This window comes from Ochotona curzoniae, unplaced genomic scaffold (genome assembly GCF_017591425.1).
Source record: "Ochotona curzoniae isolate NIBS_2020 unplaced genomic scaffold, NIBS_Ocur_1.0 scaffold_1852, whole genome shotgun sequence".
NCBI lineage: Eukaryota > Metazoa > Chordata > Mammalia > Lagomorpha > Ochotonidae > Ochotona > Ochotona curzoniae.
In genome coordinates, this window is record NW_024467087.1 from 22,704,754 (window position 1) to 22,719,869 (window position 15,116).

Genomic DNA, 15,116 nt, shown 5'->3' on the forward strand with positions numbered 1-15,116 from the left:
TGGTAATTTCTTCAGATGCCTTCAACAGGCAGAGCTGAGTCAAAACCAATGCTGAGAAATTAGAACTCGATACACATGTCCCAAATGGGTGGTAGGAAGTAGTTGGTTACTAATCCACTGGCTCTGGATTAGCAGGAAGCTGGAGTTGGAAGCCAGAGCCTGCAATTACACCCAGATGCTCTGTACACTGCTTTGCCCACTTGCCAACATCTGGTTTCATTTTTAACAGGCTATTCTTTTTTTCTTTTTTAAAAAAGATTTATTTATTTTTATTACAAAGTCAGATATACAGAGGAGGAGAGACAGAGAGGAAAACTTTCAATTGGTGATTCACTCCCCAAGTGACCACAACGGCTGGTGCTGCGCCAAATCCAAAGCCAGGAACCAGGAACTTCCTCCAGGTCTCCCACGCGGATGCAGGTCCCAAAGCTTTGGGCTGTCCTCTACCGCTTTCCCAGGCCACAAGCAGGGAGCTGGATGGGAAGTGGAGCTGCAGGATTAGAACCGGCACCCTTATGGGATCCTGGCGTGTTCAAGGCAAGGACTTTAGCTGCTAGGCCACGGCACCAGGCCCAAATAAATGTTTTCAAAAAATGGTTTCAAAGCAATCATTCTACTAAAGGAACGTTTAAAGTGTTACCTCCCTGGAGAAGCTCCAAACCTACAATTAGTTCTGGGAGGCACTAGGTGTGAGTTCTCAATCTCTGTGCCTTTGCAAATATAAGTAGTTTTCTCCTTGTGGAAGCCATCCCTCCTGCCCCTCTCTTCTCCCTATTCTGATCTTAGCATTCCCCGTAAGCATCCTGAATGTTGTGAGTGGAAGCTGCTGACCTTTTTTTTTTTTTTTAGGATTTATTTATTTAGTTTTTACTTGGAAAAGCAAATTACACAGAGAAGGAATACAGAGAGAAAGCTGGAACTGAGCTGATTGGAAGCCAGGAGCCAGGAGCCTCTTTATGGGTCTTCCAAGCAGGTTCAGGGTCACTTCACCTCGATTGCTTTCCCGGGCTACAAGCAGATGTGTGGATGGGAAGTGGAGCAGCCAGGATATTAACCAGCGTCCATTAGGATCCTGGCACGTGCAAGGCGACGATTTCAGTCATTAGGCTACCGTGCTGGGCCCTCTAAGTAATTTTTTTTTTTATTTTTTAAATTTTTTTTAAAGATTTATTTTTATTATTTTTTTTTATTGGAAAGGCGGATATACAGAGAGGAGAGACAGAGAGGAAGATCTTCCGTCCGATGATTCACTCCCCAAGTGAGCGCAACGGCCGATGCTATGCCGATCCAAAGCCAGGAGCCTCTTCTGGGTCTCCCACGCGGGTGCAGGGTCCCAAAGCTTTGGGCCGTCCTCGACTGCTTTCCCAGGCCACAAGCAGGGAGCTGGAAGGGAAGCGGGGCTGCCGGGATTAGAACCGGCGCCCATATGGGATCCCGGGCGTGCAAGGTGAGGACTTAACCACTTGCGCCACCGCGCCGGACCCGTAATTTTTTTTTTTAAAGATTTATTTTTAATTTTTATTGGAAAGGCGGACATACAGAGAGGAGAGACAGAGAGGAAGATCTTCCGTCCGATGATTCACTCCCCAAGTGAGTGCAATGGCCGATGCTATGCCGATCTGAAGCCGGGAACCAGGAACCTCTTCCAGGTCTCCCATGCGGGTGCAGGGTCCCAAAGCTTTGGGCCGTCCTCCGCTGCTTTCCCAGGCCACAGGCGGGGAGCTGGATGGGAAGAGGGGCCCCCGGGATTAGAACCGGCGCCCATATGGGATCCCGGGCATGCAAGGCGAGGACCTTAACCACTGTGCCACCGCGCTGGGCCCCCTCTAAGTAATTTTTATAAAGATTTATTTATATATTTACTTGAAAGGCAGCAAGACAGATCTTCCATCTACTAACATGGTGGCAACAGCTAGGCCGGGGCCAAACTGAAGTCAGAAGCCAGAAACCCCATCCTGGTCTCACACATTCATAGCAGGGGTTCAAGTACATGAGCCATACTATGCTGTTTTCCCAGAGACATAATCATGAAGCTAGATCACAAGAACTATGCTTGGGACTCCAACTGGGACTTCAACATGGATGCTGCCCTTTTTTAAAAAAAAAACAGATTTATTTTTATTTTTGTTGTAAACACAGACTACAGAGAGGAGAGACACAGAAAAACCGTCCATTGCTTGGTTCACTCTCCAAGCTGCTGCAATGGCCAGAGCTGGGCTACTCCCTAGCCAGGAGCCTGGAGCATCTCCCAAGTCTCCCATGTGGCTGCAGGGTCTCAAGGCTGAGCCATCCTCTTCTGTTTTCCCAGCCACAAGCAGGGAGCTGGATGAGAAGTGGAGTAGCTAGGGCCTGGTGTGACAGCATAATGGTTAAGGTCCTCGCCTTGAAGGCCCTGGGATCCCATATGGGCAATGGTTCTAATCCCGGCATCTCCACTTCCCATCCAACTCCCTGCTTGTGGCCTGGGAAAGCAGTTGAGGATGGCCCAAAGCCTTGGGACCCTACACCCGCATGGGAGACCTGGAAGAAATTCCTGGCTTAAGATTGGCACAGCACCAGCCATTGTAGTCACTTGGGGAGTGAATCATCGGATGGAAGATCTTTCTGTCTCTCCTCCTCTCTGTATATTTCACTTTCCAATAAAAAATAGATCTAAAAAAAAAAAAAAAAAAAAGAAGAAGTGGAGTAGCTAGGTTACAAACCGGCACCCATATGGGATCCTGGTATATGCAAGTCAAGGCCTTTAGCCACTAGGTTATCGTGCCAGACTCATGGTGTCAGTACATCAGCCCCTCTAAATAATTAAAATCCATCTTAGGGGCCAGCAATGTGGCACAGCAGGCATATTTGCTATGCTGATATCCCATATGGGCACTGGTTCTAGTCCTGGCTGCTTTGCTTTTGATCCCGCTTGCTGCTTGTAGCCTGGGAAAGCAGCAATGGATGGCCCAAGTCCTTGGGCCCCTACACTCACATGGAAGACCAGGAGAAGCTCCTGACTCCCAGCTTCAGACCAGCCCAGCCGTGTGTGTGGAGGGGGTGAACAAGTAGGTGGGACATCTTTCTGTCTCTCCTCTCTGTTAACTGATCAACGTTTCCAATATAAATAAATAAATAAGAAAGGAAGGGAAGGGGGAAAGAAAAAGGGAGAGAAAGAAAAAGGAAGGAAGGAATATATATCCAATGGCCAATGCAGTGCCATAGCAACCTAATCCTCTGCTTAAAAAAGTGCTAGCGTCCCATAAAGGCACTAGCTCATGAGTTAGCTGTTCCACTTCCCATCCAGCTCCCTGCTTGTGGTCTGGGAAAGCAGTCAAGGGAAGCCTTAGCCACTAGGCTACAATGCTGGGCCCACATTTCTAAAAAAAAAAAATCACAAATTATATACCATGGCCAAGTGTGATTTATTGCAGGGATATGAGACTGCTTTTTTTTTTTAATTAAAAAAATTTTTATTACAAAGTCAGATATACAGAAAGGAGGAGAGACAGAGAGGAAGATCTGTTCAATGATTCACTCCCCAAGTGACATCAATGGCTGGTGCTGAGCCGACTCAAAGCCAGGAGCCAGGAGCTTCTTCCAGATCTCCCATATGGGTACAGGGTCCCCAGACCCTGGATGGAAGGGTCTGCTTCCATCCCTGCTTGTGGCCCGGGAAAGCAGTAGAGGATGGCCCAGGGCCTTAGGATCGTGCATCCGTGTGGGAGACCCAGAAAAAGCTCCTGACTCCTGGCTTCAGATCAGTTTATCTCTGGTAGTTGTGGCAACTTGGGGAGTGAATCAGTGGACAGACAATCTCTCTCCTCCTCCGTGTAAATTTACCTTTCTAATAACTAAATCTTTTTTTTAAAAAAATATTTAATAAATCTTCCGAACTTGTTAATTATCAAAGGGCATTTATGAAAACTTTCCAGCTAACTTTATACTTTCTAAAAAAGATTTATTTTATTTTTATTACAAAGTCAGATATACAGAGAGGAGGAGAGACAGAGAGGAAGATCTTCTGTCCAATGATTCACTCCCCAAGTGAGCGCAACGGCCGATGCTGTGCGAATCCGAAGCCAGGATCCAGGAACTTCTTCCAGGTCTCCCACACAGGTACAGGGTCCCAAGGCCCTGGGCCATCTTGGACTGCTTTCCCAGGCCACAAGCAGGGAGCTGGATGGGAAGTGGAGCTGCTGGGATTAGAACCAGTGCCCACATGGGATCTTGGCGCATTCAAGGTGAGGACTTTTAGCTGCTAGGCCATGGCACTGGGCCCTAACTTTGTACTTAATGGTGAAACACTGGTTGCTATCACCTAAGATCAGGAACAAAGCAAAGGTTTCTTTCCCCACTACTTCTATTTAATATGTGGTAAATATTTCTGAGAAACTGAAAATTAGGCAAGAAAAGAAGCAAAAGGTGGACCAACATTTCCACGTGCTAGTTGAGTCACTGCACACACACAATATGAGCACCAGTTTGAGTCCTGGCTGAACTGTCTCTTATCCTGCTCCCTGCTAGTGTACCCCTCAATGCAGCAGATGATGGCCCAAGTGTTTGGGTGCTGCTGTCCCCATGGTAGACACAGATGGAATGCCAGATTCTTGGTTTTGACCTGGTCAAGCCCTGGCCATTGCGGCCATTTGTGGATGAACCAGTGGATAGAAGATCTGTCTCTTTTTCTGTTACTCTGCCTATAAAACAAATTCGTCTTTTCAAAACTGAAAATAAAGAAAGAAAGGCATCTCGATGGGAAAGGAAGAAGAAGTGAAGGAGCTGAGAGTCAAGAACATCTGGTGTGATGGTTTATTTTGGAGCAACCAAATCTCAATGCGACCGCTTCTTCAGGTCTCCCTCTGGTCGTGAATTACAGAAGAACCCCCCCCCCAACCCCCGGGCTATCTCCTCCTCTCTACTTTAGTTCAAGTTGGCTAGGCTGCTCTTCATTTTTTGCTTTCCTCAAGTTTAATTCACATAGGAAAAGCGACCCTAGAGACTCTTAATTCCACCAAAGACAATGATTAACAAAAGCCTGCATAGCAAGAGCTGTGACACCCTGGGTTTTGGGGATAAAAGCTTTGTGTACTCTTAGATAAGGTACCTGATCCTAAAAGCATGGATGATGGCCGCAGTGTAGTTTAATAAAATCATTTTCCCGTTAAGAATCTTCTTGTTTGTTCGATAAATCCTGACATCTGGTGCCATGAACAGGGACCTGAAGAAAGATAGGAGAAGGGCCTGGCGCAGTAGTCTAGTGGCTAAGGTCCTCACCTTGCACGCACCCAGGATCCCATATGGATGCTGGTTCTAATCCCAGCAGCCCCACTTCCCATCCAGCTCCCTGCTTGTGGCCTGGGAAAGCAGTAGAGTATGGCCCAAAGCCTTGGCACCCTGTACCCATGTGGGAGACCCAGAAAAAGTTCCTGGATCCTGGCTTCAGATCAGCGCAGCTCTGGCTGTTGCTGCCATTTCTCCTTCTCTTTGTATATCTGACTTTTCAATAAAAATAAACAAATCTTAAAAAAAAAGCTGGGAGAAACCATAAGAAAAACAGAAATACTCATGGTAAACAAACTTATTGGCATTTCCAAATGACAAATTCCCCTTTGGATAGGAAGTAGTATCATTGATCTGCTTCAAGGACTGATTGGTAGGAAAAGAGGCTAAAGTTAATTGCAGCATTTATGAAAGCTTATTTTATGCTGTGAGTCATCGTCGCCACCAGTTTCACGCTACAGGGAAGTGTGTGCTTAACTACAAGCTATGGTCTAATGTTTTGTGGGCTTTAAGACGGGCATAGAAAGAAAGTTGCCTAGCAGCCAAGGAATGGATTCTGTCACGTTGCCAGCTCAACCATGATTGGCAACCTCTTGTGTAGTCTAAAACCCACTGCTGTCTGTCCGTAGCCTTACATGACTTAAGTAGCCCAGAGGCTTCCTCTGTCATCACCTCTCTCTACAATTTAACACCTCCACTGCCAGTAGAAGCGGGATGCAGGGGCTGGGTTTGAGGCTAGGCACAGGGAAGGCTGGGTTTCTAGCAGCTTGCCCTGGCCGGCGGGGCATTCCCCCGCCTTCCGGACAGGCCTCCTCTGGCACTGCGGACCAAAGTCCCTGGCGCTCCCCGGTGACGGATGCCTTTCCCGCCCTTCCCGGGGTTGGCCCCGCCCGCTGTCTTGTTCGTTTTGGAGTTTCTACCTTCGCGTTACCACAGGCAGCCTGCCTCACCCAAGAAATGGGGGCCCTGGCACACTAACGGGCTCCTAAAGGAGCCCACTTATGAAAGTGAAGCAAAGCCAATTCCATTTCTTACCAAAGAGTCGCGTTCCCATGCCCCGTGAGAAAGCACGCAGTGGGTGGGTCTGGGACCGCATTAAGTGGGTGGTTACCAGCGCATTGCGTCACAGCCTAAGTCCTGCCCCATTCGGCGCCTTCTAAACGCGTTCTTCCGCCTTCTCCCTCCTTTCTTTTTCACTCCGCCATCGTGATACGTGGCCTGGAGTCTTCCTCGCCATGGTAAGTCCATCGGCAGCCATCGGCTTCGAGATAGCTTCCTAGGAAGCAAACCCGCCGCGGGCTTGTCGGGCGTTTCTTGCGCCGACGTGGGGACCAAAACCCGTCATAGGCTTTCTTAAGGGAAGGCCGTGTTTGGCAGCTGCTCCAGCGTGCCGGCCTTGCAGGGGGAAGCAAAGTGAAAGCGCTTGATCGCCGGGCTCGCTGACACCTTGCATTCGATATTTCGACCTGCTGTTTCGCAGCCGAGGCAGACTGGGGTTGCTGGATCGATTGTCGGGTGGGAACGTGGATTCTGCGGCAGGAAGAGGTGGGTCCCGGGAGCATCCCCGTAATCGTGGCCCGGTTGCACACTTCCCTGGCTTGCACGACGTTCCCGGGATTGGTATGGAGTCTTGTTTTCTGAATCGCTTAGAGCCCAGGCGCATATCTCATCCATCCCATCAACGGGATTTTTAACCAATTTTTTTCAGAAATTTGAAGTGTCACCTGTGGGAGCACCTAAACAAAGAGTTTTGTGCTGTAAGCCTATGTTTGTTGTTGGCACATCCTTAGTAGATGCCAACATATGACCAGTTATAGCCTCGTGGCTCAGGTTCCTTAGAAATTACATTGTAATTTGCATCCAGCTGTGAGTTGACTATTTGATACAATGTAGACTAGGTGCAGGGGGAAGTTGAAACAAGTTAGCTATCAAAACTGAGTCGGTTACAATGTATAACTGTGTTAGAAATGAGCACACACAGGGTGGTTTTTTTTATTTACCCAAAGTGTTCTTTCCAGGAAGCCTAATCCCCATCCCAGGTACTAGCAACTGGCAATACAAGGGTGTGAGCCTTTGGGTGACAGCGAGGTAGACTAGAAGGCTGCCCTGGTCATGGAACAAACAATTCCTGGCCTTAAATGCCAGCTCTGCACATTACTACTGCAGACTTTATTTGGAAGGCTCTTCCATCCACTGGATCACTTCCCAGAGGGCTGCAATACCCAGGAGCTTCCGGGTATCTACTGCTCTCCCAGGCCATAAGTAGGGAACTGTGTGGGAACCAGAGTGTCCGGGACACTAATTGGTGCCCATATGGCATGCTGGCACTTACAGGGAATGGATGTCAGTTTAGTCTCTGCGCAAGCCCCTGCAAGTTACTACTTGATTTAGGGTAAGTCACTTAGCTCCCTGATTCTGTTTTGTGTTTGCTCAGTGCTTCCTCTCCAGGGAATTTGTGAGGCTCCAGTTTGGCTGTTTCACATGGAGATGTTTGGGTATATTGCACTCACACGTGTTGCATCAGGAATTCCTAATTTCAGATCATTTGGAGGGGTGTAGCTTCACTGTGTTAATTGCTTGCCTTTCCTTGCAGTCTTCTCACAAGACCTTCAGAATCAAGAGATTCCTGGCCAAAAAACAAAAACAAAATCGTCCCATTCCCCAATGGATTCGAATGAAAACCGGCAATAAGATCAGGTAAGCCCGTTAGTATGCTGCTTGGTTTGGGTTCAACTTCAGCTTACATTTTAAACACACATAGTTGAACTACATGAATATAGAAAGTCCTGTAGCACCACTTGGAATTTTTTGCACCAGCCCCAACCAGGTTTAAAACATGCCTGTAACACTTATTAATATCCTGGCGGTTGTCAGTTGAAAGTGTTGATTCTCTAAAGGAGGGCAAAATACTCTTGTAGAAGCAGCATCAAAAATCATGGAAGCTTAAAGTCATCAGGTCGAACTAGAATGTAGAAATATAGTGGCTAGGAGGGGGGGAGGTCGTGTAAATAACTAAGCCCAAAAACTACAAAGAAGAACAAAGTTCGTTGTGTTTAGGATAATATACCTTTGACTCAGAATTCTTTCTTTTTTTTTTTTTTTAAGATTTATTTTGTTTTTATTGGAAAGTCAGATATGCAGAGAGGAGAGACAGAGGATGACAGAGAGAGGATGATCTTCCTTCTGATGATTCACTCCCCAAGCAGCTGCAACGGCCAGAGCTGAGCTGGTCCAAAGCCAGGAACCCAGAGCCACTTCTGGGTCTCCCACGCTGGTGCAGGGTCCCAAGGCTTTGGGCCATCCTCGACTGCTTTCCCAGACCACAAGCAGGGAGCTGGTTGGAAAGTAGGGCCACCAGGACATGATCCAGTGTTCATATGGGATCCTGGTGTGTGCAAAGTGAGGACTTATAACTTCTAGGCTACTGTGCCAGGCCCCTGTCAGCTCTTAAATGTATACTCCCCTCCCTCCATTGTGATGTAGCTAGTTAAAGCCTCATGCTTGCTGTACTGGAGATCAAGTTCAAGTCCTGGATCCTGACCAGGTTCAGTTCTAGCTCCCTACTCATGTACCTGGGAAAGAGTAAAAGGAAGACGGTCTATGGGGGGAGGGACAGGATGGAATTCATGGAACCTGGTTCAAACCTGGCTGCCACCTGTGAAGTGAATCAGCAGTTGTCGTTCTGTATTTCCAGTACTAAAAGTACTTAATTAAAAGCTGAAGTACACAGGCAGTCTTCATCTGGAGCTTCTTCCCAGTCTCCCCTGTAAGTGTCAGTGGTCCAAGTACTTGGATCATTTCTACTTTGCCTAAGCCATTAGGGAGCTGGATTGGAAGTATTGCAGCCAGGACTTTAACTGGCACCCTAATGGGCTACTGACACCCTAAGGCCATGGCATTTATTACCTATTAATGCCACAATGCTAGTCCCCACATCCATTTTTAACATTGAAAGCAGGTTGCAATTACAGTGCTTCAGAATTCTGTGGAAGTGCTGCCATTATCCTGCTGACAAAAAAAGCTGTGTCGGTCGTTGCTGATTTTGCCTTCGTGCAGGTGAAGTCATGACAGACTGACAGCAACAATTCTCAATTGGTCAGCTCTGCAAGTCGCTTGCTGTGCTAGGCAGGAATGGAATATTAATGTTAAAGTTTGTATAGGAGCTTTGGTAAGAAATCCACACTATTCAAGTCCCAATTAAAACCCTAGCGTTGAATTTTGAGCTATAAGGTTGGCAGATCATCTTTTTACGGTACAAACTCCAGCGCCCCCCTCAAATTGGCCATACTGTTTTTCTTCTTTGTAGGTATAACTCCAAGAGGAGACACTGGAGAAGGACCAAGCTGGGTCTGTGAGGAACTGTGCTAAAACAGATGGAACACATATTTTGTGCTGTATCAACATCACTATCCACTGTATCAAGCTAAGGATGCCACCATCGTATGGACAGCTGGACATGTTTGATTGAGACCCCTTAGTAGTGGGTTGGTTCAGTAATAAATATGTGAGACATCTTTAACTACTGTTCTGGTTTGTGAAGCTCTGAACTTTGTTGACACAACACTGCCCAGTAGCACATTTCTGTCATGAAAGAGATGTCCTGTCACTACCAAGTACTTAGTTTTAGTGTGAAGGACTGACCGGAGGCAGGGTGCTAGTCAATGGTAGTTTTTGACAGATTATCCATAGAGTTTGTAGATAAGATTCACCCTACCTCTCCAGGGAATCTTAATGGCAGCCTTGAGCTTTTACCAGGTTAGTGCGCCAGTGTTCTTGGTAACCTTGGCTGACAGAAATCGCCAGAAAATAAACACTCCACAAAGAACCACTAGTAACTTAATGCTTAGGAGATGCATTCAGTAAATTAATTAATTAAATAATTAGGTCAGGCATTGTGCTGTATTTTGGAGATTAATTAGTATATTAGGACATGTGAACTAATAGGCCAGGTTTGCATGCTGTCAGCAAACCTGGAAAAGGTTGGAGGAAGCAAAGTTGGTTAATTGGAGAATTGGGGTTGACACTTGCAGGGCAAAGTGTGGTTGGTGTTAGTGGTAATTACCTACCCAGTTCATAGGGGTGTTTATATTGGCTGAAGGGACATAGCTAAAGATCTCAAGGAAGTTAGCCATTTTGGGATACAGGAAATAACAGCCCAAAGCCAGTGGTGCTGTCAGCTTTCTTTATTGATACCAGGAAACTGGGAAAAAGACATGGAGACCAGGGCTGGCCATATATGGGGGTTCCCGTTGAGCCTTTGAGCTAAAGACAGGATCCAGTTACAGTGACAAGCTTCGCTGGCTTATACATTGTCCAGGAATGGTTTTCTCACCTGTGAGTTGTGCTAGATGGATTGGGAGCCGCAATGACCGGAGTTAAACTGATCCAAAGCCAGGAGCCAGGAGCTGCTTCTGGGTCTCCCATATGGGTGCAGGGTCCCAAGGCTTTGGGCCGTCCTCCACTGCTTTCCCAGGTCACAAACGGGGAGCTGGATGGGAAGCAGGGTTGCCGGATTTAGAACCAGCACCCATATGGGATCCCAGCACGTGCAAGGCAAGAACTTTAGCCACTAGGCTATTGCATCAGACCCCTGAGGTACATTTTGATGAGTTTCAGACAATACAGAGTAGAGATGTTATTTGTTATCATGGTTATGATTCAAAACATAAAAATGCATGGTAGTTGCAGGAGAATCTAGCTGAAGGTATACAAGAACTCTAATACTCTTGCAACGTTTTTAGAAATCTAAAACTAAGCCAAAATAAATTGCTTAAAGTTAAAAAAAAATGATGGTAGTACAAAAGAAATTAAAATAAACCAAAATAATCAACTAAACACCTAAGCCTTGAGGGCCAGTGTGGCACAGTAGGTGGGCACATAGATGAGGAAGCTGGCATCCCATGGGAGTGCAGCTGTTCCAGCTGCTCCACTTCTAATCACTGCTAATGTGTTGGAAAGCAGCAGAGGATGCATTGCTTGGGCCCCTGATACCCACCTGGGGGAACATGATGAAAATTGGGCCTCAGGGCCCGCCATGATAGCCTAATGATGCAGCAGATGCAAGATCTATCTGTAAATCTGACTTTAAAAATAAATCTTAAAAAAAAAAAAGGAAATCAGACCCCTGGCTTTAGTCTATCTCAGCCCCACCTCTTATCCTCATTCTGGATGTGATCTGACACATGCAAGATCTCCCTTTCAAATTATAAATCATTTTTAAAAGGCCTGGGATAAAATTGATTCAGTAAGCATTTTGACCTGGTGCTCAAGGAGGCCTGCTGATGGGAGAGTGATTTTCTAGTATGTCTCTAAATTATTACACATTCACTCTCCACTAATGCTGTCTCCATTATGAATATGTTCCTTAGGTGTGTCTGCATTGCTCAGCTACCCATGGATAGAGCAAATATTTTCTGTGTGTGGGATGTTCAGTAAAAGCTTTCATTGCAGGTGCTTTGCTTGATTGCGTGGGGGCAGCAGAGTACTGTGGAACATTCATAAAGAGCTGGGCTGGCCCGAGTTTACATCTTCTGCTTGCTAGATGGGTGACTTGAAAGGCAGCTTTAAAATTTTTATTTGAAAGACAGACTTACAGGGAAGGAGAGACAACAAAGATTTTCCATTGTCTGGTTTACTCTCCAAGAGGTCACAACAGCTGTAGCTGAGCCAATCTGAAGCCAGGAGGTTTTTCTGGGTCTCCTACATGGATGCAGGGTCCCAAGGCTTTGGGCCATCCTCAACTGCTTTTCCAGGCCAAAGCAGGGAGCTGAATGGGAAATGGAGCAGCTGGGACATGAACTGGCACTCATATGGGTCCTGACACTTGCAAGGCGAGGATGTAGCCACTAAGCCATCATGATGGGCCCCACACATTTCTCTCTTTTTTAAACTTTTTTTTTAAAGATTTATTTTATTTTCATTAAGTCAGATATACAGAGTGGAGGGGAGAGAGAGAGAGAAAGATCTTCCATCCAATGATTCACTCCCCAAATGACCGCAACGGCTGATGCTATGCCGATCCGAAGCCGGGATCCAGGAGCTTCTTCCGGGCATCCCGCACGGGTGCAGGGCCCCAAAGCATTGGGCCGTCCTTGACTGCTTTCCCAGGCCACAAGCAGGGAGCTGGATGGGAAGTGGAGCTGCCAGGGTTAGAACCAGCGCCCATATAGGATCCCAGCGTGTTCAAGGCGAGGACTTCAGCCACTAGGCCACGCCACCGGGCCCTATTCGATTGATTTTTAAAGTATATATGTTTTTGTATTTTTAAAATTTCAATATTTATTACAAAATTGAGTAGTTACAGACCCATGTGGGCCTCCAATTCTGAATAGAAACTAGGGAGAGGTGATGATAGGTGAGATAAATGTTTAAATGTTCCCTCCTATGCCCACAATGGGGGTGGGATGATAACGTGCTCTGGTCCTTGCAGTAACACTGTATTAGCACCTTGGCAGGAAATGATCTGAGGACTCGTGCAGGCAAGAGCATTCCAAGGGTGTTCCTTGAGCAATCTTGATTGTTCTGAGAGGTTATCAGCTTTGTTACAATAGAGGTGAGAAATTCGAAGGCCTGTTGGCTGTCCTGGTCTACCTCATTATGCTCACAGACCTAGGTGCTTGTTGTAGAGGCTGGGTGTGCCCTCCATTCTTATATGAGGGTCAGCAACTGAGGCGGCCCAGTCCTGCTGCGTGTGCTGCAGGATCGGACCACATGTCTATGTGACTTTTTCTCGAGGTCAGGGTCGAGTTGGAGAGCCCCCAAGAAACCTCACCTGGGAGGTCTATAGACCTTGCTCTAATGTGTGCCAGCTAGTGCAGAGTCAGGCTCAGTCTGTCCCCTACACCAGCCAAAGCATGCACCAATGGGTGCAGCTGCCTGATCAGTCCCACCCCTGCCTGGCTCTCACGTGAACTAGTGGGTGCTGCAGCCTAGTTGGGGGCTACTATGACCACCCAAACCTCGGTTCTTATACCTCTCAGCAGATGGGTGCTGTGGCTTAGCCCAATCATGGCATTTGTGCATGCCAGCTAGTACTGTGACCTAGCAGGGGTGTCCTCAAAGATTGTCCCACCAGGTTTCTCCCAGCTCCAGTTGTCACATGTGCTGTCAGATGCTATAGGCCAGCACAGCCCAGCCCACCCTCAGCCCCATGCAAATATTTTATTTATTTATTTGAATGGCAGAGTTATGGAGAGCAGGAGAGAGAGAGAGAGAGAGAGATCTTCCATTCGCTGGTAACTCCTCAAATAGCAGCCCAGTGCCCATATGGGATGCCCACACTACAGGTGATAGCTGTGTGGCTTAGTCTTGTATGCCACAATACTTACCCCAAAGAGAACTTCTATTTGCTGTTTCATCTAACTAAAGGAGCCATCGTCTGCTGCCTCCTAGTGGAACTATTACCCGGAAGCTGAATCAAAAGTAGAGGTACAGGGCCCGGCATAGTAGCCTAGCAGCTGAAGTTCTTGTCTTGCAGGCCCCGGGATCCCATATGGGCGCTGATTCTAATCCCAGCAGCCTGTTTCCTATCCAGTACCCTGATTGTGGCCTGAGAAAGCAGTTGAAGATGGTCCAAAGCCTTGGGACACTGTACCCCATGTAGGAAATCCGGAAGAAGCTCCTGGCTCCTGGCTCAGCTCTGGCCATTGCAGCCTCTTGAGGAGTGAATCAACAGACAGAAGATCTTCCTTTTTGTTTTTCCTCTCTGTATATCTGACTTTCCAATAAAAATGAAAATAAGTCTTTACAAAAAAATTAAAAAATAAAAATAACTAAAAAATAAAAATTTAAACAATGGAGGTACAGAACTTGATCCTAGTGACTCTAATATGTGATGCTCACAACTACGATGACAACGAACTGCACTATAACAGAATGTCAACACAACTTCAAATTACCTGCATTCTCAAGTTCTAGCTTCCTATTAATTTGAATCCTGTGAGAAAGCAGGCAATTTTTCATGTTTCCCACACGGAAGTCCTAGACAGAGCTCCACGCTCCCAAATTCAGCCATGCCCATCCTTGGTTGCTGCTGCAGGCATTTGAAGAGTGAACCAGTAGATGGGAATATACTATCTCTCTCTCTACCCAAGCCCCCATAAATAGAAAAAAAGTTGTTAAAGTTTCATGGAAAACAAGAATTGAAAAATACATTTGGAGTCTGGTGAGTTAGCCTTGCGGCTAACGTCTTCACCTTGCACGCTCCAGGATCCCATATAGGCACCAGTTCTAATCCCAGCAGCTCGCTTCCCATCCAGCTCCCTGCTTGTGGCCTGGGAAAGCAGTCGAGGACGGCCCAAAGCCTTGGGACCCTGCACCCATGAGCGAGACCTGGAGGAAGCTCCTGGCTTCGGATCAGCTCAGCTCCAGTCGATGTGGCCGCCTGAGGAGTGAACCATCAGATGGAAGTTCTTCTTCTCTGTCTCTCCTCCTCCTCTCTGTATACCTGAGATTCCAATAGAAATAAATACATCTCTTAAAAATGAATAAAAATATACATTTATTTTGATGCAAAATAAAATCTATACATAGGGTCTGGATGGTCTTGTAACAGGCTTATCCTCTGCCTGCAGTCTAATCCTCCATTCATCCCATATGGGCGCTGGTTTGGTCCTAGCTGCTCCACTTACAATCTGACTCTCTGCTTATGGCTTGGGAAAGCAGGGGAGGATGGCTCAAGTCTCAAACACCAGCACCCATGTAGGAGACACAGAAGAAGCTTCTGGTTTCTGGACTCAGATCAGCTCAGTTCTGTCTGTTTCAGCCATTTTGGAAGTGAAAAACCTCTTTCTCTTTCATTCATTTTCTTTGTGTAAAATTTGCCTTCCAAATAAAAATAAATAAATGAATCTCAA

General features: G+C 46.7%; 1 protein-coding gene and 1 non-coding gene across 2 annotated transcripts; both read left to right on the forward strand.

Annotated features, from left to right (window-relative positions):
• Positions 1 to 6,410: 6,410 nt before the first annotated feature.
• On the forward strand, positions 6,411 to 9,781 carry RPL39 (ribosomal protein L39). Its single transcript, XM_040999924.1, has 3 exons — positions 6,411 to 6,500; positions 7,856 to 7,959; positions 9,569 to 9,781. The coding sequence occupies exons 1-3, from the start codon at positions 6,498 to 6,500 to the stop codon at positions 9,615 to 9,617; spliced, it is 156 nt and encodes a 51-aa protein (XP_040855858.1). The 5' UTR covers positions 6,411 to 6,497; the 3' UTR covers positions 9,618 to 9,781.
• Positions 9,214 to 9,349, forward strand: LOC121169585. The gene has a single exon (XR_005885881.1). It is a non-coding gene; the product is annotated as a small nucleolar RNA SNORA69 (small nucleolar RNA).
• Positions 9,782 to 15,116: the final 5,335 nt, after the last annotated feature.